At 33.4% G+C, this 27,283-nt stretch overlaps 1 protein-coding gene across 3 annotated transcripts; it reads right to left on the bottom strand.

Moving 5' to 3' along the window:
• Positions 1–186: 186 nt before the first annotated feature.
• On the bottom strand, positions 187–25,513 carry LOC126809410 (uncharacterized). 3 transcript variants are annotated; one of them, XM_050534072.2, is made up of 12 exons: positions 25,240–25,513; positions 11,953–12,165; positions 4,917–4,967; positions 4,606–4,759; positions 4,220–4,288; positions 3,545–3,702; positions 3,210–3,347; positions 2,909–3,014; positions 2,402–2,687; positions 1,252–2,178; positions 964–1,090; positions 187–822 (listed from the first exon to the last, which is right to left on the bottom strand). In XM_050534072.2, the coding sequence occupies exons 2-12, from the start codon at positions 12,158–12,160 to the stop codon at positions 614–616; spliced, it is 2,433 nt and encodes an 810-aa protein (XP_050390029.1). In that variant the 5' UTR covers positions 12,161–12,165; positions 25,240–25,513; the 3' UTR covers positions 187–613. The 3 variants fall into 3 exon arrangements, with proteins under 3 accessions (XP_050390029.1, XP_050390031.1, XP_050390030.1); XM_050534074.2 differs by lacking the exon at positions 25,240–25,513 and adding an exon at positions 13,430–13,507; XM_050534073.2 differs by lacking the exon at positions 25,240–25,513 and adding an exon at positions 13,110–13,317.
• Between the last annotated feature and the right edge of the window lie 1,770 nt (positions 25,514–27,283).

Genomic DNA, 27,283 nt, shown 5'->3' on the forward strand with positions numbered 1-27,283 from the left:
TGGTAATTCGGGCCAGACAGTACCTGTGGACCTTAATTAAATCTCTAGGACTGTGGCAGTTAATTTCATCTCTATGGGGTTTAACGCCTTACTTTTCTGCCCCAAACCGGGATAATGAAGACGATTAACAGTATTTTAATTAATTTGAAATTTTATTTTGAGTGTATCTTATATATTTCTGTACAATGAAATATAAATAACTACATACATATTGAGCTACAGCCTCATTCTCATAATATATATAATAGTATATTACAAATAGGGAATTTATGTACAATAGATTAAGACAAGGTTTAAGAAATGGTTATGTATATACAAAAGGAAAGAAGATAGTCCAGTTTCTTGTCAATTATTAAATACTATAATACATATTCATAAATATTCCTTCCTATATACAGTTTTATAATAATGTCAATTGCACTTTGCCACATTGTCCGTGTTTCAAATTGAGGATTTCAGCATCCAATCAGCACTAAGAACTCCATACAAAACAACAACATTATACAGCACTAAGTCTTTAAAAAAAATATTTGAATTCACAAATTTGTCATAGCCTGAAAGTTAAATTAGCACTTTTTCATACTTTCTTTTACAAAAGTTAATGATTCACTTTTCACACAATAACACTATAGATGGAGTTGTCACTACTAGTACTGCTGCTATACTGGGTAACGGTTCCTCGAATACTGTACACTCTCTGTTCTAATAAATTCTTCCACACGTATTTCTCTTCTGTTGTTGATGAACAAAATAGTAATCGTTTAGGAGCTGGTAGACCAGTACACGGACTTCTAGGACAGGTATGAAGCAAAAATTCAGTAGCTAAAAATAGAACGAATGAAATAATAAATATTTATATTCATAAAAATTTAAATATATGGTGTTATTTAACTGTCTAAATGCCGTAGAGAGAATATTGGTATTATAAAGCTTAGGTTGTCAAAAATTTCAAAATATGCTTACCATGTTTGCAGTTAGCTTCAACACCACATAATTCACGTAAAAATATAGGTTCTTCAATAACTTTCATATAACCAGATCGCTCTCTTTCTACTTGAAGAATAACATCCGAAAATAACAGCATATGAATCTGAAAAGGACAAAGAGGAACATCATAAATATTTATTCAAATGAGATCATATAAGAATATCTTTAAATTATCTAATTTAAATCTTATTCGTGAATAGAATAGAGCTATCAACAATCGTGTACTAATTTGTAGAGTTGACAATATGATTAAAAGATAATTACCTTGACCCACTGTTTTCCTTCCCATTTAAAGATGTCGCCACGGTAGATCAAATGACGCTCTTCTTGGCATAACTGGAAAACTGGGATGTTAGCGGAGAAAACTAGGCGATCTTGAATCTTCATGACTTCAGAATCAACAGATCGATTGGTTTGCATGGAACAGGAGGTTGGTATCTTACTAGAGGTGCTTGAACTACTGGAAGAAGAACCATACTTCATGCTGCCAGATCCTGTACTGCTACCACTGGAACCCAGACTGCCGGCGCTACCTTTACTTCTCTTTGATGATAGTGAATTCAGACTCTGGGCTCGGCTGCTGCAGTTTGTAATATTGTTGACGCTTTCTTGTAAACCTTCAACGACGTTTTTCAAGGATGGGTAATCATCACTGGCTGTGCTGGTGTTGGTGAAGATATCTCGTAGACATTGGTGGAGCTCTTTAAGATGGTGGATTGGACGGTAGATGAAGGCACTGATACTAGGTTCTCCAGGTGTGAGGGCTGGTTCTTTCACAAATCTCATAAAGTCTGGGTTTCTCTTCAGGCCGGACAAAACCCCATTGGCATTACTAAGACCCTGGGCGTAGATTTCGTAGGCTTGGCACAGCATATGAAGTTTGGATTGGTAGATGAGACCCATGACTTGGTAAAAATGACTGCCTTCGCTGGATTGTGTATCGTCGGTATCGGTGTACAAAGATGGGGAATTATCTTGCATCTGTTTGACGTGGTACTCAGAGATGGTAACCAATTTCTCAACGTTCTGGAAGAGGGCAGAGTGTTGCTGGGCAGCCAGGATACAATGACGGAGAGGGCGAGAATATCTTTGAATACCAGCATGCATAAAGTCGATAAAGTCTAATTCAAGGGAGAGAAGTCTGTGGACGGCCTCTTGTTTACGTTGTTCGTTAGCACTAGAGTAATAAGTCTGAAACGACAAACAAACAATCATAAATAAACAATCATAAATAAACAATCATAAATCAACAATTGTACATTATTGTACACAATATAATATTTTGGGGTTGATAAATATCCGAGATTTTTTAGGCAATTCGGATCTTCTTGCTCAATTTTAGACAGGGTATGTTAGCTAAATAAATGAAATTCGAATTTGGTAGTACGTGTTATAAAATGTAATGAATTTTTACCTTATGTCCATTACAAAGAAGGGGTAAAGGTGTGCTGGTAGTAGCTATATAACATTCTTCAGGATCATCAAGGAAAGCGTTATCAGTATCCACAGATATCTCACAATCATTCCTCATTTCTCTAGAAACATCACCATCAGTAGAATCTAAATCAGTACCATGGTAGCTGTTGATTGTTTCATAAATAGGTTCTGTAACATTCTGTCGGATTGGTTTATCATATGTAGTATTAGTAACTGGTTCTTTCTGTCTTTGAACATCAAGTACAAGCTTGTTGGCACTGCGTCTGTAAACACAATAAACATGAACATTAAATAAACGCCAAATACCTACACGTCTGCTTGCTTTCTATCTAGCTGTCTGGTATCTGTTGTATTCGATCAGACATGTTTTCGTATCCTGAATGATATCTTGATTGGATTTGGTAGATTATCAACACTCGAATAGTAGTAGATTAGATTAAAAGTTTAATTATTAAATGAGGATTAATCAGACTAGAGAACTTACTTGACAAGCTTGGCAACACTGACAGCGGTAGACCGTGAAACATTCTGACCATTAACTTTTACAATAATATCGCCTTGTAATAACCCGGCTTCTTCTGCTGGGGAAGCTACAAATATACAAACATATTTAATTAAATAATGGTATATTTTACATTAAGAATAGACTTATAAAAGATGAATGAAATGAAAGCTCGTTCTAGGGTTTTAACGCCCAGTCACCACAAGGTTAATATCGCAGACAATATACAAAAGGGTAGTGTTTTTTTTTCATTAAATGAATCTAAAATATAAAGTGTACTTACCACCATCAACTCGACCAACTTTAACTGGAAAAGATTCAATAACCGAAAAACCAAATCCATTTTTACCACGATACATCATTACAGTTGTTGGTTCACTACCTTTAACGTCTTTATTTATCTGTGGAATATTAGCTTGTGCTGAAAAATAAAATTGATAAATATATAATTTACAATTTTTACACAATAAATCAAGTTAATAAACACTAATTTATAAGTGGCATTTAATAAGCCAATTATTTTATTCTGTCATTGTGTTTGATAACCATATGAGGGTACGAAACGTCGTGCGTACATAATAAACTAGTGATTGTCAGATAATATTAAATTGTACTTACTGTAATCTTTAAGAGCAGGTTTCTGTGTTTTGGTGATCTGAAGATGTTTTTTACGACCGATTTCTTCTGTAAGTAGGTAATACCATCCATTCACTTCTTTCTTGGGATTCATCAAATGTTTTACTCCAAACGACATACATCCGAGAAATTCACTCAAACTGCAATGAACATTATTTTTCTGTTTAGGCATTTTGTCTTATATAAAATCATGTATATAGAAAGATGTTGACTGTTAGAAGACTGATGGTGTAATGAGTTAACCAGACCTGTGGTCAGTGTTATATATACCGATACAATAGACTAGGTGACAATTGATTGTGGCAGCTTACCTATACACATAGGTCAATACAGGTGGGTTCATTAACAAGTACCCCCTACCATGTTCTGCTTGACCTAGTACCACCTTAACTAATCACTACAATAACATTGGTCTATCACCATTTAACTCTCAATTGCACTCTTTACTAATAAATTCGTTCTAATTTACTTGTGAATTATTGGATTTCTCGATGTCTCTATCCAATTACAGGTTTCAAAGCTTTGATCAAGAAAGTATCTCGGTAATTTCGACAAATTTTACACTCTGTCTCACTAAATGAATTTCTATATGGTGTAAATCCTATCTTAATGATAAATTAAATGAAAAGAATTTGTAGAAATGTTCTAAACACTTACCCACTCTTTTGATCTTTATGCCACACTGATATAAGCAATCTTTTGTTGTGATCTTCTTCCAAAATTTCACTGAAAAACATCAAAAATATGAAATTTAAAGCAAAATCAAAATTTACTAAAATTAATGTAGCCTGTGCCAGGTGTGCTTGATCCCGTAAATCCCTTCTTGATCTTATGTCAATAATTTGGATAATATTGAATCTGGTTAAGTGACACAAATATGTCTAAACAGCTAGCTAAACATGTAGATTGACACTTGTATTAGTTAAGTGATGGATCAATTTCAGTTCAAATCTCATTTATTGCTACCTAAATTTGTTTTGATTTATTTAATGGGTAGTAAACAATAAATGTAATAGATGAATATTGACTATGAGTTGACTTACAAAGAGAATTTGTCATCAAATAAAGGGTTGTTGGTGTTTGTGATAGAAGCAGTTTTACATCGGGTTCTCTTAGACTCATCTGGTACCAATGACATCTTAATATACGAATCGCACAACGGTTTCCAACTGGAGGCAAAATTTCTTCCTTGTACCACTGTAAAATACAAAAATAAAATTATTTAACAGGTAAATACGAATATACTTGGCCAGTGTTTATAAAGTTGCTTAAAAAGATAAATCATTTTAAACGACGGTGAGTGGAATCAAATTATACGTTTTAGCCAATTTCTCAATGCGAGAAAATAACTTACCATGAACGGTTAAAAGTCCGAAGTTCATATAGGCTGATACCTTCAACTGACCTGTAAGCATAAAAAAATATACAATTAAACATTAAGTACACATTGGAAGGAAATAAAGATATGATTTTTAACAGAATAACACATTCGACTAGTATCAAGTTTTAAAATCTACCTTTCATTACGAATTTCTTCCGTTTAGTTTCTCCTAAAGCATCTAGAACCATTTTGAATGTATACTATTTACGATATGAACAGTTGAAGAGGTAGAATGATACTGGTCTTAGTACAAAAAAATGTGTTTTATATATCAAATAGTTGAGTAGCTTGGGGTAGAAGATGTTTTAATCAAGATGATGTCAGTGTGTGTTTGTTTTACATGTTTGGCATATTAATAATCAAATAACAGAAGATGCAGTGATGGTTTGTTGTTTTAATTGATTGACATTTTGATTGATTCATCACTAACTGTATCTGATTAAGTACCTGAGTACTCTTTATTTTACGCAAATTCAAATAATGTAATTTCCCAAATAATGTTGAATATAAATAATGTTGAAATTTAAATAATGTTGAAATTAAATAATGTTGAAATTAAATAATGTTGAAATTTAAATAATGTTGATATTTAAATAATGTTGAAATTTAAATAATGTTATATCCTAAATAATGTTAAATTTAACTGATTTGTGATTTATAAAATAATGTTCAAATAACATTAAATTAAATAAACAACTGTGTACAAAATTTCAACTACATGTGTGTAGGTTAAAAATAATGTTTTATAAATTATATTTTGAAATATGCAGTTTAATTTTATTTGTGAAAGAATAAAAATATATTCTGTCCGTTTTGGAAAGTTTCTCTCGACGCGAGACACGCGACAAGATTAATGCTCTATTAATCAAACGTAGATTAATCCTATCTTAATCCTCTCTTAATCCCTGATTAATCTGTTACCAATGTCACAGCTATACCGGTGCTTCTCTCTAATTATATAGTGTTAAAGTATTTACTAAATTAACTAGCACTATATTTTATATCATGTGTTAAAGTATTTCTCACTATTAAAATAATTAAAAATGACCATATTCCGTACTAAAACACCGTTTGCATTGATGAAATTTCGGCGACTTGAAAAATCACGTCCAGTTATTTTCACAAGTGGTAAGTTAATTTATTCATTAACTAACATTATACAACATTCATTTAACTAATAGACTTGCGGGAATTCCTTTCTGTGAGGTACCAGTTCCCTTAAGGTTACTAAATTTCCCCATTAGGGACTCACATCAGTTCAGTTGACGAAAACTTAAAGCATTTCAAATTTCGACAAGAATTTTCATAAACATACCACTTTGTTGGCGATGACACAAAGGCTACGGTAACAAACTATACCGCTTATTATGTCTTCATTCTAGATTTCAACAAAAGTGAATATTAACGTGAATAAGGAAACGGACTGTCAAATCGTTAAGTCATGTCATGTTATTGTTCACCATCTAGGTCTAACACCTGTTTGTACTATCCACGGTGAATACTATAAAAAAATTCAGATGTCATTTCTCAGAACTTTGTAACAATAATAGAAATTGCTATCCAATACATAACTATAATGGTCATTGTACACAATTGGTTTTAATCTTAGGGATTAAACGGTGACGTTATCCTAAAAGAAACTCAAATGATAAACGAGGAATTGACATAAAAATTATTCACCATCACTAATGTTTAGTGGGAGAGAAAAACTAACCTCGATGTTATCCCGTATCCAAAAAAATTCATCTAACCCCCAAAAGTCCAAACAGAATTGTTAAATACATTTGTTTAATTGAGATGGACAGATTTAATTTCAAAGAGAAAGGGTCATTAATTAGCACAGAACTCGAGAATGTGATATGCAACTAGGGGGGTATTTTAGAAGTGGCCCATAGGGGGTATTGCATCCATACTCCTGACTACTACATTAGCTAAACCCTACAGATTTATCTATCCATAATCTAAGCAGGGGTACGCTATATAGAAATCTCCCACGGCGCGTTACAAGATGTTTATTTCAACACTATATCTCTAAGCCAATATTGTCCAGTCCTTTCATCTACCCCATCTTATCGTCTTTCCAGAAGGCAATCAAAATGATATAGAAACCGTAGAGAAAATTATAATTGTTTGGCGATTAACCAGTTTGTCTATCAACAAGTTTAGGGATACGAGAACTCTGCGCAGCTTTGATATTTTCGTTTTCCAATATGGTGACAAACTTTCTAAATTTAATAAGATAAACATTATTTCTTGCTCTTTGATCTTGCATTCGTATCAGAAAGACATTACAAATATGGACTCTCAACACCCTAACATATGGTCGGTGCAACTAGATTACATATTTTCATATTGGATCAAATTTTTCTCACGGACAGTGAGACCTAACCAGGTTTTCGGATGTCAATTTTAGAATATCAGTAAATTGAATTTCCCCAATTCATGATTGCTTGTATTTGTCTTGTCCTGTCTTTTAATTTTGAATAGAAATTAAATATAGCTAATTTTCCTGTGTAAATCTGTCTTGAATAAAAGATGACTACGGCTAAAGTGTAGAACCCTGTAGGATTCCCTCAATACCACGTGGAATAACAAAGTCTATTTGCTATTTAAACATAGTTCAAAGTCAGACCAATTACACGTCCAGGGAGACTAACCGACGAGAAATTAAGTTACTGTGAAAACAATTTGCTGAACATTTTGGTCACGTTATATTTGTACCTATCGAAACGTTAAACCCACGGAGACTTCCTTACTAAACCAAGCTATTAGATTTAATAAACATACTGAACTTAAAATCTGAATTTACGTATGCATGGTTCCGTGGATATGATTTTTATAGTTTATCAAAACAAATTTTGAAATTCCTACCTGAAGAAGCTGGGCATCTCATGATGGCGATTGTCTAATAGCACTAAGGTATAACAGATAATATTCTACACACAATTAATCCAAATAGTATTATCCACAACTAAACATTACTGACAGGCACAGGTATAAAGTGAACTCGAGAACGTCTACGATTGAAATGATACCTGAATTCTCATTTTCATTCCTTATATACGAAATCCATAAAGACAATGGCAATAAACATGCATGACGGTACTACCAGAATAAGGGGTCCTTAATTATCACCTCCAATTAACAATATTTAATGACAGGTAATTAGTGGAATACAGTAAAACACAGGTATATGACCACATCCTGCTTAATACACATGTGGCACCCATAAGTCACACACCTACTACCGGATACTATGGAATGTCATTTAACCCCCTACATTATAATCCCACGTGTGACATCTATCCCCATACTTAAAATATAAATCCATTCATTAAAATAATGTTCTGAAATTGTCTGCGACATCACCTCGGTGGAAGCGGACGTAAAATACAACTAACTAACAACAACAATGTTCTGAATATATTTTAATTTGGTTATCTGACGTCGAATTTAATGTTTGAATTTAATGTAATACTAATTTTAACAATAAAGGGTCATCGATAATTTAATTATTTTCTTTTTTTTATACATAAAATTTAACTATATAAAAAAAACCACAAAAAAACCCTGTCTCAAATGAGTGCCAGAAAAAAAAGTAAAGTGTATTAATTTCAACAATAAGAGGACCTTGAATAACTTTTTTTTAAAACAATATTTTATTCACAAGATACTGAAACAAGCCAAAGGCTTATATAAATCGGCTTCCCAAGACCTTGAATAATCGAATAAGATTCTCTTTAATTCAAATAATTTACATATTTTAAAAGCCCTGTTTCAAAAGATATCCATATTCGCATGTTTAGAATAAAAAAAATCAATGTCCAGTAAGGTAGATTAGCTCAGTACAGGTGTTTCTATTATTGGGCTATGTATTTTGTTAAAGGCTTGTGGCTGACATACGACCATTGTTTTAAGAGCGATAAAAACAATACACATAACACATACGTAGGTAAATCATCGCTAGTAGGTCTATGTATATTGTCCTTTCATAAAGTTACAATACTTTTTTATAACTAATACATCGGTTAAAAACTGTTATTTTACAAACTATTAAAAATACTATTATGTTCTAATGTTAACAAGCGCGAAAAAACAACCCATGACACACTTTAATATGGCAATGTTTGTTATTTGACAGTGAAATAAGTCACATTGAACAGATCACAATTGGATTGACAGTTTATATACAGAATTACGAGCTATCTTTATTATCTGGATATATAGTTTATTACAAATATCTGTTGATACATCAGCGTCAAATTTTTTTAAAGGTTTGAAAATGCGTTTAAGCTATGGGTATGGCGATTTTCATTTCTAGTCAGGAAAATTATTAAATAACTTTGTGTAGGTTTTTTTTGCAATTAGGCTATTTACATGTGAGTCTTATCAGCATGACGTGTATATCATGTGCTGTACCTAGATATACATGAATAAAATTCAATTCAATCAATATTTGGATTGTCAAATTTGCTTAATCTTATAACCGACATGTGTATATCATGAGCTGTATCTGATATCATACACCTGCTTTACTAATTAATAAAATCGTTTATCAAATCATAAACTAATAAAGATCGTTTACTAATAAAGATTAGTTTATGATTTAATAAACCATTTTATTAATTAGTACAACAGGTACATATAAATTCGATCAAGTTTTTATAACCGACATGTGTATATCATGAGTTCCCTTACATGGTTAACTATAAATCAATTACATTAAGGAAACCATAAATTAATTAAGTCATATCCTATCTAGATAACATCGACTAGTATCTTAACACATGCTACACATCTAAAATATTCTTAAACCTATGTGACTGTCATGTCATATTATGTTTGTTTTTCTACTGTGTATATCTACAACATGTAATGTTTAAGCTATATGTATGAACGGATGTCTTCTGTGTATTTCTACCTCAGGTAATGTTTAAGCTATGTGTATGAATGGATGTCGAACACGAGGCTTTGTGTGTTTTCTGAAACCACTTTTCAAATTTAATTTGAAATCGATGTAACTCAAAATTCATTTCGAGGAAAATGTGTTTTATTTGTTTAAATTGGATCATTTCCTCGACCAATTTAATCTAGAGGCCATTATGCTTAAAGTAACATTATTGTTATTCGTTAATATAACAAACAACAACGTCCAGACTTTGCACGGAGTTAAAACATGGTATAGTATATCCCCCCCCCCCCCAAAAAAAAAAACCAAAACAAAAAAAAAACAAAAAAACAACGTAGATTATCAAAATAACTTTTCTTTGCATTAAGTGATGTTGTAGAGAAATGAAATGAAATGAAACGGGGTTTAACGTCCTACTGTTCTGCCCCGACTGTGCTAATGAAGACGGACATACCCTATACAGTGTGCTGTGGGGGGAATTTTGCCCAGGCAGCGGCGGCACTATGGCCTACTCTTATATCAAATTCCAATTGCCGAGGGATCGTATAAGTCTTGGTTTTTCGTGCCATCCGATCGACTAGACAGCTGCCCTTGTCAGGATTTCCGTCCTGCACCACTGACAAGTGGAAACCACGTCGGAAAATCTCGATGAACTTCCGCGGCCAATGCATGGATCGAACACGCAACCTCCAGGCTAGCGAGCCAGCGTCTTACCCAGCGTCTCGATGTTATAGAGAGATAAACAATAGGCAAATTTCAAGAATAATCGGTCCTTAAACTGTTAGAATTTAACCTTAATATGGATATTCAACAATTATTAGCATTAAAAACTGAAGACTTGCATAGACTTATTGCAGCTTTGAAGAAGATCGTATAGACTTACAAGAGTTAAACTTTGATGTTACTAAGTAATTAATCAAACTCGATATACAATAGTAAGTCACATAAACTCGATAATTATTATTTTCCTTTGATTAATCGGCATCTAATTTTTCGTCTTTGAAACTTGAAACAATTATATCATCTACATTATCACGTTTGATTAATCATCACAATAATCGACTGATCAGCAGAACCATTATTCTATATAATAGTAATTATCTTTTGATATTCGAGATGGAGTCATTAATAACTTATATCTAATTGTTCATGTAACTAATTACTTTTTATGGTGTAATACTGATTGGGCTTACTGTGCACAAAATATGAGCAATTGGCAGGGCCATGTAACTATTATTCTAAATGATTTCCCGATATTTCTTTAAGCATTTATCTCCAAGACAGACAAATCCTATGAAACACAAGTGTTACCCGTGTCAAATGCAGATTAGTTAAATTTGAGACATAGTAACGGCTTAAACAGCTGGAAAGCTAAACGTTCCAGCAGAGAAAGTTGTATTGCTCTTTTAAAGGTGACAATCTCATTGTTGTCATTCTGTAAATACAGATTAACCTTTCTGGATGGTATGGGGTACAGGATTACGTGGCAGGGGGAGAGTTTAATATATACATTAACATTATGTTTATATCTGTGGTTTGTTTTCCAAGTGACCAACCAGTTTAATTCTATTATGCCGAATTGACACCAATTCTACCAGAACATATGTTTTGGTGGATTTACAAAAATATAGGAAGGAACCCCTGTGGAATAGTAGACAAAATACTAGACATGACGCGTCTGATATATTTAAAGAGAAAGCAGGAAGCAGTTTCACATTACTTGACAGTAATTTAAAAGACATTTGTAAAACGAGTTTTACATAATTTCAAAAGTAAAAATAATACCTCCCAAAACATTTAGCGAAAAATCACTTGGGAAATTTGTAAATGATATTCCATTGGCGATAGTTGCTCTTTGTATTCAAATTTCATTTATATTGACATATTATTATTATTTAAACCACAAACTCATACTTGAAATTGGCATGGAATATAAGCTAGTTTAATGATTTTCATTGGTATGTGTATGTGTGTGGCGGGGGGGGGGGGGGGGGGTTACCATTGGAATATACTTTTGTATTTAATACAATGACTAAAGTAATGTATCGGAGCTATGACTATTATATTTTTGTTCACTGCAGTAAAACAAGAGTTACCCACCTTGATTCTGTAAAACTTTAGTCCGTTTCTTTTCTTGACCAATACCAAAACAACTTGGATATATGCCATCTGGTCCTAATGTTGGTGAATCATATAATTTCAATCTCTTGTACGGGCTGACAATTCTATTTTCTATATCTTCATGGTCGCTTTCATCAGACCCCACCTCTCTCCGTTTCATACAGTTTTCCATCATAAAATTCTCCATCGATTCTGTAAACATAAAAATATCCATCTGTAAACATTTATCGGTATAGCCAAACAAAACGCTACTAAAATCAAGATACAGGCAAACGCTGCCACTGCGTCCGAAACACTAAATGGCGCCTACTTTTCCCCTAAATCTTGATTTAAAATTCTATTCATCAGACAAAAATAAAATAATGTTTAAACAAAATCGTATGTCAAGCACAACTGATGAGTTTTTGATTCTAAATTTAATGACGGTTTGATAGTGACACTTTAATCATTATATATTATTTGTTATTAATTTCCCGTACACTTAACCAACAACATTTTATTCATTTCAAATATGACAATTAGTTGGAGATGATGATGCGATGTTGATGGTCTGAACACTTCATTTTCCTCCTAACATTTACTTATGCTAATTGTTCTGTTTTGTTACCCATCAACAAAACAATGGGTTTCCATTAAGGACAAAATCTCGACTACAACAAAGGGGTTTGTTTTACTTATACAAAATATATAAAAGAAATCAACAGTCGAATGAAAGAGATTAAATTGTGACACTTGAATAGATCGATCGCCTTGGCATTGTTTATGTATCTGAATTACTAAACAATGTAACAGTTTACATGTAATTAATTACACACTGAGGAAATTCAAAGAGAAAAAATGAATAAATAACGAAATCCCAAACCAGGCTACCATTGTGAAATGTACTTATAACATACGACGATATCACCTCGGTGGAAGCGGGCGTTAAATAAAGCTATTTCACACACAAATAGCTGTAAAATGATTTATCAAAATATATTTTGTTCGTAGAATTTGTTTATCAAAATGGTATAAATGACAGAGTTCGTAACCGTCATCTGAATATTAAAAGTCATCTTCGACTATATGGCCTATAGTCAATATTGTTTGAACCGTTTATTGTTAAAGATCTTCACACTGATATTTTAAATTCAAACCTTTTGTCAGTTAACAAATGCTGTAAAAATGTCGCTAAGCTCCGAGCAAACTAGTACACCCGTTCTATATCCTGTCCCTGGGCTTACCGCGGCACTCACAGAATTCAGATCCTCACTACGAACAAACTTAACTGAAAGGAGTATTTGACCCCTTAATTCCTAAGTTCGTAAACTTGGACTAAAGGTTACGGAATCAAGCCATGCTTGTTCAAGATGACACTAGGCTCCAAATTTACTCAAATAAACGGAAGATATTCGGTAATAAACAACATCTAAACCTTGTTTAAATAGCGTATTTAACGTGCAAACTGTTGACATACCTATTCCAAAATCCTCACTTTAAACTTATAATATTATTTATTCTACATATATTTAAAGATTCCGAAGGCGTTAACCACTGATTAGGATAAGACAAGACAAAGTTAAATGCCTTTAAAAATCACAGTAAGGCTTCATTACAAAAACAAGAAGATAAAGCTGTGTATAGGGTCAACTTTCTGCCATGCCACAAAGCAACACAATATCGAGAAATGCTAGGACGTGTTGTTTGTCCTTTAGTAGACTATTTCATTTAGCTACGTGAAAAATAACGAACCTAGAAATGTATGGTCGTTATGACCACACTTCGAAATTTAGAGTTTCGTACAAAAGAAATAAGAAATGTATCTTAAAATTTGAATCTTTAAAGGACACAATATTAAACATAAAACTAGATTAGACAGCAAGATATATTTCTATAAGATCATAATTTCTTTAATTTGACATAGATTTATGTACCTGTCAAAATAGAATAACACACATTCCGGAATTTGGTATTTCCGATAATTCACATCTCAATGAATAGCATGACAATTATTTTTTTTTTATTTTTCAATTAGAATTTGTCACGTCAATGTCATGGCCGAAAGTCAACAAGGTTCAATTTTTAAAAGAAAACAATAGTCAGTGATGACTGGGGGACCTCTTGGTGTTAGAAATTGTTACGGTTACACAAATGTCACCACCCGACCGCCTAGAAAAACCCCGGTTCAATTCATCCCCAATATAATTAATCTAATAAGGAAGAGCAATTTCCCATCTTGTCGCCAGAGAAACCAGATAGGGTGAATTATGAGAGGTTACCCCCCTTACCGCCTTTATTCAATCACACTGTATAGAAGTGACGAGAATGAGTGACAAGTGAAATCTCTTCTAACCAGCCCTCCCTATTAACATTTCACCAGTGTTATTTTCTTTATTCAGAATTACTACCAAGTAATCCAGGGACTCAAAATTGAAAAATTTAACAACTTTTTAAGTGGGAATTTTAGTATGATTGTATTTTGAAGTTTAATGGTGTTATTATATTACTAGTGGCAAGTCAACTTACAATCAGGTAAAGGTGTCACTCTGGTATCTTTATAATATAGCCCAACCGTATTAAACTCCTTGAAGCAATTATATATTGAATAAGTCGGTATTAATAAACTACTTTGTCAAAATTTCCATCATACATAATATTGTCAATTTTTGATATGGAATGTGGAATATGCACATCTATAACATATTTTGCCTTTCTGCAATACTTTAGGAGCTATTGAACAAAAAACACTCTTTTCGGCGATTAATAAGACGGCATTATTAACAAAACTTCATTTGCAACTGTTCGAACTTGTACATCCATTTAGTTCTGTGGGATTAGCGTTGCAAAATATACCATTCTGTTGGGGTTTTTTTTAAAAAAAAAAATATCCAATTCCTTAATTGTAACAGCCAAGAATACAACAGCTCATAGTCTGACCTAACCCGTATCTGGTTTTACAAAAGAAGGTTTTTGAAAGCCCAAATCAAACAATGGCCTGACCGGCAGTCGGTAACCAGCAGTGGAAATAGTTTTTGTGGGGCCTACCCCAGGTCTTCTTCGGCGGAAGTAAGATGAGACACGGTTTATCTGTAAAGTTATAACCGTAAAGTAAATGTACTATTATAAAACTAGATGAGGTTTGGTCAACCAGAAACCCAATGAACACTAACAGTGGGACATTTGACCCCTGTCAAATATAATTAATAACTTGTAAACTAGTTAAGTGGGATAATCTGATAACTACTTCAATGTTTTAAATATAATTTTATATTCTCTTTATCACCTCTTCACTTATTTTATATAGAGCTTTGAGATATAATTCATCTGACTTTACTTATATTACTTATAAATTATTTATTATTGTATATACTATTTCGAAATCTTGTTAGTATTAAATAATGTCTATCATTTCTATGTATGGAAAGGGCTTTTCTAAGTTTTTGAAACTTGTGCTCAATCCTTTTGATATTTGTCAATAAAATATGTTTAAACTAATGAAAACAATTTTAGTTTTCTGAAATTTTGAATGGCAGCAGTTTTTTAGAGTGTGTCTTTTATCCGGTACGAAGGAGTGTATTTCTATAATATGACATACTGAGTTATACTAGTATGCTATAGGATTACTTGTTATAGAACCATTTCATAAGAATTCCAGAGTCATCATTCTTTTAGTAATAATAAAGGCGTTATCTATTTATAAAATCGACATGTTTTTTTGCGCTCTTTCAATAGACCCAAAACTGTATTTCATTGACCTATATATAACACAGGGACTTTCTACATTTTATAAACAAACAGTATTGTTGTTTAGAAACAGTAGCTGATGACAGAAACACAAGTTGTTGCTTGTATTGAGTTACCATCACTTGTCTAAAAAGTGAAAGATTTATGACTATCATGTTATGTTATTGACTGTGACAGATCATCCGGTCGTGGCTATCAGATTAACTTTACAGCTCTCCTTTTACACCAGAACAAGTACTGTATGGTCACGTGGCCATGCCCAGAACACATGATACCACTTATTAATTTAGGGAACGTTCACATAGCTAACAATTAATGTTGTGCTTTGTATCTAAAGTAGATGTTCACGTGACTCTGTCAGAACACCTGGTACCGCTTCTTATTTCAGGGGTAAAGTTCGCATATCTATTGAGCTTTTGTGTTTGAAGTACATGTAGTTGTTTAAGAAATTAAAACTGAGCCATATTTCCACTTATAGTTAAATATGTTACTCCTCCAAACCCATTATTTTAATTCATAGATTGAACGTTAAATACGTTACGATCCTTAAAACCCATTTAATTTAATTCATAGTTTGGAGGATTTCTATTAACTGACTATTTTAACCATATATTATCTTCATCAAATCTACTTATAAAATATAAAGTACTCAATTTCCTCTCTTCTAACACACTATGTGTTTCTTCTATCAAAAACATTTGCTTAACAAATGACCAATGTGGACACCGAGTCCCTCTTTGTATATGCTTTATCCCGGGTGTCAATTTAAAAAGGTCCCAATATCATTCAGTTCTGTAGAGCCTTTCAAATTTCTCAAACAATTTAACCCTTGTCTTCCGTGTTTTGTGTTTCCTTTTTGCTCGGATCTGAAACTAGTTGCCCCCTGCTGTATGATCCTGTATAAAAATGGCTGAGAACTGACACTAAGAGATTTAAAGCCCCAGTGTGTTTTATACAAGTGCTAGTGGCCCGACCAACTGCTTAAAGAATGGGTTAGCAGGTGCCCTTTAGGGTGGTCACTACTTTATGTAAACGTCAATTCAACCTTGAGGCCAAATGAACTCATTGGTGGCCATGTGGGGTACATTTAATATCAGTGCTATTTCGCTGAGGCTAATCTCGACCAAATCCGCCTTCCTTCTAAGTTATGACGTACTTAGTCACGGATATCAAGTATATGACTGTTAATTAGTTTATGCCTGGAAGTTATGGCTCAACTGTTATTGTTTTGGGCTACATTAGTTTAAAATACTGTAACTAAATCTCTGGATGCTGATATGTTTTATTATAGATCACATTTGGTAGATTTATAAATATGTTTGACAGCAGTGTGATATGTTACGTTTCATTAACTCCGCCGTACATTGCTCTTTTGAATTAGGGTTAGAACTTGCTTTAAATTTTGTGTCACTAAAATGATTTTGTCTACAGTTCCTTTTAATTGATTTTATAGCCAATGGCATTTTGTGGAGATTAATATGTGTATTGAATAAACGTAAGGGAGATACTAAAGTCTTGGGAGGGCTAAAGAAACTCCTCATGTCTACGAGGCTAAGTATAACGTTAGAAGAAAGATTACAGTTTTACTGTTGATTGTTAGAGAGATAAAATTCTCGTTTATTATAAGATTATCTCAACATGTGCTATAGGATACAAGTAGTAAACAGGTAGTTGGGCTGTGGCCACCATAAAACCAAGAATACCTTTTACAACGTTGTCTTGTCAGATACCTCATAAAACTTGATGTAACTGATTGCTTTAAGCAGATAATCATTTAAATCTCACTCCTAGAGTCTCTCTTTTAAAGAAAATTCTTCAAAGAACAATCGAAATAGAAACATAACTATACCAGGTCCATTACCTTTAAAGGTCTTGTTTTACGACCTCCTCCTTTGCATCAGTGAAGAGCAAGAGGTTTAAGAGATGTATCCCCACGGTGTGTATCCGTACATAACCATTCATTTCCCAGGCTTCAGAATCAGAGAATTTACAAGGCGAGAAATCAAAGTAACAACATTATATAAGGTTGTTTTACATTGCTAGGCATGATTGAATTTTAAAAGTTTATACAAGTTTGAAGTTGTTAACGCAAAAAGGGGATGATATTAATATGAGTCTTATGTTTTCTTACACTTCAGCACACCGTCATCATGTAACTGGATTTGTAGTTGATTTGATCACATGCTGACTTCAAGCTTATAAATCTGTCTTCTTTTATCTTTATCCCTTGCACTCCAAAGAACCGTGATTCTAAATAATCTTTGAAAAATTTCTTGATTCACGTGTTGATATGGAATTCAGAAGCCGATAAAGGTTTTTGATTTTTATCAGTTTCAGGTTCATTTGTTTTGCTAAAAGGTACAGCCAAATCTTTTGGTTACGATACGGCCCTGGCCTGCCTTTAAAACGTTTATAAATGACCGATTAAGGTTTACTACAAAGTTAATTTTCAAACTAAAGATACATTCTAATTATCTTCTCTCTAACGAATCTTTTGTCATGAAAATCGAAAATGACCATATTATGCAGAGCAAATTTCTAATCTTCGGATTAATATTCTATGTATTAAAGCTTCAACAATACATGGATCTCATACTGACTCTTTATGGAGCGGGAATTTGCAGTCAGTTAAGGACTGGCTTGACTAATGCCCCCATCAAGCAACTCCTTCCTTGGGTGTTTATCCTTTGAACGCTGATGTTGAAAGAGTTCATGTTTGACTCACTAACAATACATGCAGTCAACTGTTTCTGCATCTTTTTTTGTCCTGCATGCGAATGAGCTGATTATAATTATAAGATAGCTATTACTTTACTAAAGACAAGAAAATCATCCAAACGTCACAGCTGAAACTACAATTTATAAAATCAATAATCTTTCTACAATAAAGAAAAAAAATTTTCCCGAACTAATAATGAGTTTTAACAATAAAAAGATAATCTCAATTATTTTAATCTGATCAAAGTAGAAGGTAATTATAGGGCAGATGCGGGTTTCAATTTCTGATGAACATTTAAGGGGAGGTTTTTTGCTTCAGGGCTAAAATAACTGATACATGTACTCTCATAGCCTCCGTTAATAATAAATGTAGCCAGCACCCCCCCCCCCTTCATAGAAATAATTATTCATCCCATTAATTTAGAATTTATCGATCAAAAAAATAACCTAAAGAACTATATTAGTGAATTTAGCGATAATTTTCATAATTGTGGAAAAAATTTTGTAAATGAACATAACAAAACCCACATACCTGATCACAACAAATGGATAGATCAATGTGGGTTTTAAGTTGTAGTTGTTGAAAAGAGGACAGCAAATTTCTTCAGGCTACTTCTCTATAAAACTACCTGGTATTATACCAGAAAATCCTTGAAACAACATTGACTCTTTTTAAACTATAGATTCCATTAAGAAAGAATGTTATTTTGAGTGAAGTGATCAGTCCAGTAGATGTAGATAGGGTGGGAATTTTAGCTAGTATTTGATGGCTAGACAGTAGCTAACTGATTAACCAAACAAAGAAAGCTTTAGTACCTAGATTAGTCTATTGTTCCCCGACAATTAGCTACTGGTATGTTCTTTAAGTATAATAAAAGGTTGGATATCACACTAAACTACCTGTTGTATTTAACTTTAACTAGGTTCACATTATCACCCATTGTATTAGCTTAACAGTTTGATTATATTCTATCAATACCTTCATCACCATCCACATCACTGGTATTTGGTTTGAGTCTTGTGACACTTCAACATTTCCGTTTATATTTACGTGTTAACAACATTCAACCCCCTTTCATCCTGTACAAGCTACATACAACCCTACATGCCGAATCCTTTTATGACTCATATTAAACTAATATAATATTCATTCAACGCTAGAAATATGTTTTAATATCTGGGATAACTACTGCGTCGGGGTCATTCATCATGGAATAGTTAAAGAGGACTGGGAATGGCATCACCTGCCTCATGACAACCTGCTGTTATTCACAAATAAAGGGACAAAATGATTTGATTATCAACATGAAATCAACTGCTCATCACCGTCTAATCATAGTGTAGCACATAGAAATATTTTGTTTTTATAATCCTAAAGACTCATATATCAAAGTGAACATCACGTTCTAGGAATTGTCACCTGTTCTCTTTAATTTGGACGATTTTCGTGAGATGGAACAATGAAAGTTTCAATATTAGACTAACCTTAATCTGACCTCCAACAAGGTTTCTTGTTGTTTTGTTAAACTGATCGCCCTGTTTCTCTCATATTGAGGTATTGTAATATTGATCATAGTGATATGATTGTGACGTGATTGAAACAGTAGAAGGTATCTTGGCGCTGTTGGGGAGGCGACTTTGATCTCACACGACGTCCACCAAACGAAAGGGATACTAAGTTACCGATTTCGTCATCATTGAATGATTTCCTCCAATAATCACGGTCATTGTGTATCATTAAAACAGTTTATGGTATTACATGTGACCATATAAAAAGATTTTGCATATAACCAGAGCTCCATAAAAATATATTTAATTGTTTTTGAGTTGTAACAATAGTTTGCAATCAAGTTTTTATAACATGCCGCCGTATGTGTACAGCGATCAGTGGGAAATCGTCATGAAAACACTGTAAAATATTCAGATGGGTGTCAAAAGGGTTGCAATTGGTAAAATAAACACCACAAACGCTTTGTCCGCCAACAGTACTACCTCCAGTATTTGTTTTAAAGGCGAACTGGAAGTTTTCGGAGAGTCTTTGAAGAAGCCGCGGACTCTGAAGTAGCCGGCATAGTAATCAATTGTATTGTGGATACAATTCGATTATCTGGGTAATGTCAATAGATTTAACATTCTGAATTTAGGGAACAACCTAAAACATTCTAAACCTGGGTAATGACCAAATAGACATGTTTATTTTAACTATTCTACTGACACGATACAATTTCCATTTAGCACAACGTTTTAAATTGATGTACTGTTCTGCAATAATACCGAGAACTATCTAGTCATAGACACTAAACTAAAATTAGACAGACTAATTGGGATAATATAAAGCTATGTACATGTACCTTAATTAAGAATGCACCCATCTCCATTTGAAAGTTATGAATGTTATAGCAACACAATCTTAATGTATTTAGTTGTGCTGGGGGTCAAAAGGCGGTTATATTGTAGGTTTAATCATTGTTTAGAAACGAAAATCATATCGTCTTAAGACATCAAGAGTTTGACAGCCTTTAAACGAAAGGCATTGTAACATGTGTGCAGGTACTTGAAGTTGTTGATAAAGATATGACTGATAGCTCAACAGAAATTTCTATATCAAACAAACTAATTTGATTGACTGATAAATGATAGGGGGGTCCGTCCAACTAAGGGTCTTCTCGACCTCAATTTACCAAGACAACAACACAGGTCGCAATGACTGACAACCCAACGAATCCAACATTGCTTCAGCTACAAGCCTTGAGGGTGTTTGGAGGGACAATGGACCTCCAAGGTCTGTATGGATAAGTACAGACTAAGCAATACCGATTAAATCATACGGAAAACTAGTTGTTATTTGGATATCTTGGGGAGGAGCGCTATAATCATTTCAATGACGATATACTTGGAAGCCAGGCTACCGCCTTATAATCATGACAAGAAGAACCAGCATCCACAAGAGAGGTTGTATTCAGGTTTATTGTGACATACTGGTTCAAGTTGCGATTTTGAAATTTCCTGGACTGGAATAATTGTGAAGAACACTAACTTATGAAAGAAGCACCAACGTACCTCATCATTAACGCTACAGTGAACATATATTATAAAACATTAAGTAGTAAAAAAATAGAGGGTGGTCTATAGTAAAATTTTAGATTTTAAATAGTATGAAGTTGTATGGTTCAAGAGTTGCAATGTTTTTAACCATCGAAAGAAAGATGCTATCGTAGGTGTCGGGTTCGCGTTTAGGTGGAAGATAAATAGGTCAAACGAAACACTGTTTTCATTTTAGCGTGACTGGAAGCCAGTGATCATTAGACGTAAGACTTGGTGGAAATGTGCTGAACATAAGAGCCCTCATCTACCACTTGAAACTTTCCTAATGAAAAGAATGATACAGCAGCAAAATACAACTCGCCGGGACCTAATGAAACACGCCAAATTGAACTTCAAAGACCCCGACTGACATGGCTGATGATCCCAATATTCAAATCCTTGAAAATCCGTCACCTACATGTCGTAAGTTTGACAGATTGGTTTGGTTCATTAGCTTAATGACGACTTTTCGACTTGATATAACAAAAGATTTATTTCCCCCCGTTATGATCTCTTTATGAATTCCACGCAAATTAAAGAGCTGAAACCAGGTACAAATCTCAATAATATTAGATGCGTAATGCGGCTAATATTCCATTAATAACACCCGGGACCACGTGATATTTATAAGAACTTAACGTAACTGAAGTGTTCAATAGGACTGGAAGTGGATGTCCACTCTTGTCACGAGACCGCCACAAAGGGAGCATTAACACAAAATATCATATGACATTGGGGTTGGACAGGGGTAACTGTTGTTATTTTTACTCTTCAGTTTGTTCACACGACACGTTCCCGACAGTTCATTACAAACGTGACTTTTTCATGTTTAGATTTCGGGTGAAAATTGAAGCTGTGGAAAATGCAGTGGGGGCCATGATATTGCATTGTAATGAAATTTTATGACTTTTAAGAATGCTGCTGCACGCCTTTTGCTAATTGGTTATTTACTAGAATAAATTAAAAATGAAAAGGGGTTTAACGTCCTACTGTTCTGCTCCGACTGGGATAATGAAGACGGGCATGAGCCATACAATGTGCTATGATGGAAATTTTGCCCGGACAGCGACACTATGGCCTACTCTTATATCGAATTCCAACTGCCAAGGAACTTTTATGTGCACTCCAATGTGTACACAGGGCCTCGGTTTTTCGTCTTACCCACTCGGCCACGAATATATTAAACGTTACCAGAATATGATACACTACACCATTTATATATTGATCTTGAGTCATATTTGAAATTAACACGAAACATCATTTCATATCTATAAGATTAATTCAAGTAAGAGGTTAATCCAAAATTAAAAGTTTGCAGCGTTACATATATTTAAATAATAATGCGACAACCACAATTAACCATCTGAAATTAAAAACCCCCAAACAATTTAGAGCAAAATAAAATATTTTAGTCAGTAAATTGTTTTTTTGCCAGATTTGACAAGAGTTTAAAAGTTGAGGACAACATTGTAATATACATGTCAGATTGTCAGGGATGCTAGTACGAGCTGAAGAATTTATGATGTACTTTTTATTGTTCTCTGTTTGGACCTACTAGTATATAGACAAACAAATAATTGAAGGCAGGTCACCGGGTTCATGATCTCGATGGATATACACATGTTGTCTTCACATTAATTAAAATCAGTTGTTGGGATATAGGGATCGTAACCTTTTATGACCATGAGTTTTAAAATACGTTTAATATCCTATATGTGGTTGCAGAAAAGTAGGACGCTAAACCCCTAGTTCATTCCTTCCTAGTTATAATGGGGGTATTAGTTTTAATTTAATTGTACATCCCTTTTAAAACGGAATCTAAGCATGTATAGGAACGCGATTCTGTGGTTGGTAAAAAAAACTCATCTTATTATTGCGCGAAAATCCCAGTGTCAAACAAAAACTGACGTGGTCACAATTATATGGGGTTCAAGCTTACACACTTTAAGCTCAAGTCTAATTAAAAGGACTATAGGCGTATCAACCAATGTTGACATTCAACACAATCTACTAAAAGAGGGTTTTCACGTCTGTGTTAGTAATTTCGCTTAACTAAGTCCTGCCATTTTCACCCCATAATGAAATCTATCGCCAGTTAGTGAAAGGGGTATGAAAAGATGAACTTGAGAAGAGAGGATAAGAATCTTCATAAAAAAGCCGTATAAAATATATTTGTACTTCGTAAGAGCATGTTAAAATGTCCCAATGAAGATTATGCGAAAGAGCTTAACTTTTAAGACCTTGTTGCTTTAAAAAAAAATTATACCCGTTTGGAACCGCTTGAACACCGTTTTGGTATTCAGAAAGAGACAACTCGATGTGTTTCGAAAATTTAATTCCCTTTGAGAGTAAGAAAAAAAAACGTGGACATGCGGAAGTCTTGACCATAATGCTTTTAAAGATTTATGGAATTGTACAAAGGACATGAGGTTATACATTTCCGTACCATAATTTACACCGAATTTACAGGATGTGTCAGAAAGCTGACAGCTTGTCGTAATGTTATGGTGGTTGTAGCTCTGGCTATCTTACTTAATAGGTGCATTTAAGAGGAAAATTGGTAAAGTCAGTGGAAAGATGAGATGCAGGTTGACCTACACGATTTAACTATCTGGATGGTCAGTTCCCACGTTAATACTACCCTGAATTCTGGCCCTTTATCAGCAAACTACTTACCCACTGATAAAGTCAATAACAAAAGACCACAGGCCGGCAGAGTTGTAGTCAATAAAAGAATGTAGATCACATATGTATATGTCCCTCACAATGCGGTTAACCGCATCCTGGCGACCTTAGGTCAACTTCACATCTTAAATGCATTTTGTCTTTCATGCAATTTACCCCCACCCCACCCCACAAACAGAAACTCCAAGAAAAGTAGTGTTTGCTTTAATTTGAGATTAATCCCTTTTCTAGCGCTACTGTCGATACACAAAAGTGTTGTAGTTTACAAATTATATGTAATGGATGTATATTTGTACATTGCAGTGTATATTGACATAGTAAATAATGTTGACTGTGTTATATATAGCCTTGTTTCTGACGTGATGTAAACAACCATTCAAATTACAATAAACACTTTTAATCAATTATTTTATATAGTTTAGTATTTACTGATAATATCAGAAAAAAAATATTATAAAATTTAATTTTAGACCCGTTTTTAAAAATCAAAATAATGTCATGTTTTAAAAAAATTTGATAATGACATTTAAAATAAAAAAATCGTAATAATGACAAAGCATATTTAATTATTAGTTTTAATTAGAATAACATTTGTTAAAAATCGATATTGACAGCGCGCTTTCATAATAATTTATAAATTAAAATTAATTATTACGCGCTTAATACATAATTAATTGTTTATCAACAGCCTGCATTGGTATTAAAATTTATAATTAATATGCTAAGTTAATTATTGTCTGTGGAAGTTTTATATCATTATTTATTGCAGCTTTTTTTGTATTTTCTTTGATAATAAGGTGAGTTTACCATACGTATATACTAACTAAATATATGGCAATAAAATGTTTTGTTCGTATTTTTAGTTTGATAAACACAGATGGGTGACATCTGCTATGGTAAAACTCATGTACTAGACTTTTAAACTTCAGACATTTTATACAAGAGCTCCATTGTGTCTGACATATTTCGTCTCCAGTTGTCGAATGCACACAGCCATGTTGCCAATGAGCAGAGAGTAAACATCGCGTTTTAAAAATGACATTAAATCTAACTTACCGTTTTATATTATGTTATATCCACTGTTAAATATTACAGCCTAGATGTCCTTATGATTATATATAATACATTAATACGTATCCATAGTATAACAACAAAATAATCCGTGAACGAAGCCACTGAAAGTCCTGTTACTGTTCTTAACTCATAGGCCGATACAATAGTAGAATACTGTCTGCTTGAAGTTAACGTTGTATTCACCGCCTGATGACGTCATGGACACAGCGCCCTCTATTGGTTACTACTATACGCGATTCGCGGGAGGACAGATGCTACGCTCGTTTCAAATGACTGACTGATGCCGGTTGAATGGGTTCTCGCTATTTTACTACAGTATATGGTCACGTGATCAATTCTTCTGCATTTTCCAATGTCTATTTCAAAAGCGCGAATAGAAAACAACGCGTGCTATGGCTAGGCAATGCAAACATTCTACTACAGCAGGTGTAATAATTCCCTATAATATATGAGCTTGACGAAATATGAAAACATTACAGCTTAAAGAGAATAGGAGTCGAAATTTTCGTCTTAGAATACAATAGGAAATGATAACTCCATTGATGTGCTATGGAGCGTTTAATAGTTTGTAGAAGACGTGTAGTCTATAGCTCAAGGCACTACCTACATAATCTATCTTATATTTTCAATCACCCATCTGTCTTAATGATAGTTTTGAGCGATGATAAAGACTTTAACTCTGTCAATTTTACTTCTAAAGAACCCTTTACTTATATAATGAAGCATCTCAACATATTTGAGATGTAATCACATACTTAACATATATATTTATGTAGGCCTATATTGTATACATCATTCAATTTTTTGTAAATAAAAAAATAATAATAAGAAAACTCAAAGAACCAAATACGTAAATTTGAATTTGAATTACTGTTGATCAGTATTATATTTTATAATATTATCTTTGATAACCCCAGGTGTGTAGCCTACATTTTATATGTTTGAAATAAAAATATTTTTATTTTACAATTAAAAATTCCTTATTTTAAAAATGTAAGTAGGCCTATTATTTTTTACACATGTGATAAATAATTTGAAAACTAAAACAACTTTACTCTAAGATTAATGTGTATTTAAAACGAAGGTACAGTTAATAGAACATGCTTTTTTTTAGATTCTTTTTTTTACAAATTAACAATAAATGTGTTTAATTTTTATATTCAAGTTACTTGAAGGCGTGTCACTCATTAATACTCCAGAACATATCGGGATGAGTTACGTCCCTTTGTCCACAACTACCTGCGGATTCCAGCTGTTATCTGGAAAACAAGCGACCGTTCGTAGGATACTGTACTGTAAGACAGGGAACAATGTACGATTAATGCTGTACGATTTATGCAATATTCCTAGTACATGTTTTTCAAATTTTGAGATAAAGGCAGTCGTCAAACATTTTTATTTACCACGTTTTCAGTCGCAAATGGTCTGTTGGCATTGCATTGAGTCGGTTCTCTTGTCAATGCTGAAATTTTCAGACACTAATACTCGAGGCTTTTCTAATGAATGTCGTTCACGAGCCAGAGCATGCCTATTTTCTTTCTATACCTACTTCTTTTCTCTTTTGATCAATTCGCATAGCGTATAGTTTTTCCTACATGGATGACATATGGTGTTGATATTGAGTTATGTCTTCCAAAAGCAAGTTGAATAACATAAATAAAGTTTAGTAATTATTGAAATGGGCTAAATAAAATATTTAATTGAAATAAGATCTTGGTTCTAAGGTATAGACTTGTTTTATTTGCCAAAAATTGTTTTCTTAGACGAGGGTAGTACATAAGAGCGATGATATATATGAAAGACCCAGGGGTCTCGTTATAACGTAGACTAAACTAAACGTCATCAGCGATTGGTGTTTTAGTTTAATTAACAGGCAATTCTCGTGACATAATTCTTATCTCGACCTCGTATCAAATTCTTATCCAATCTCGTGTTCAACATTCGCGTATCTTCACGGCGTTTAATTGTTTTGATAAACTTGCGTTTGGACTAGTTTGGTTTTATCATGGACCTTACAAAACGATTT

The sequence above is a fragment of the Patella vulgata genome, chromosome 1 (assembly GCF_932274485.2).
Source record: "Patella vulgata chromosome 1, xgPatVulg1.2, whole genome shotgun sequence".
NCBI lineage: Eukaryota > Metazoa > Mollusca > Gastropoda > Patellidae > Patella > Patella vulgata.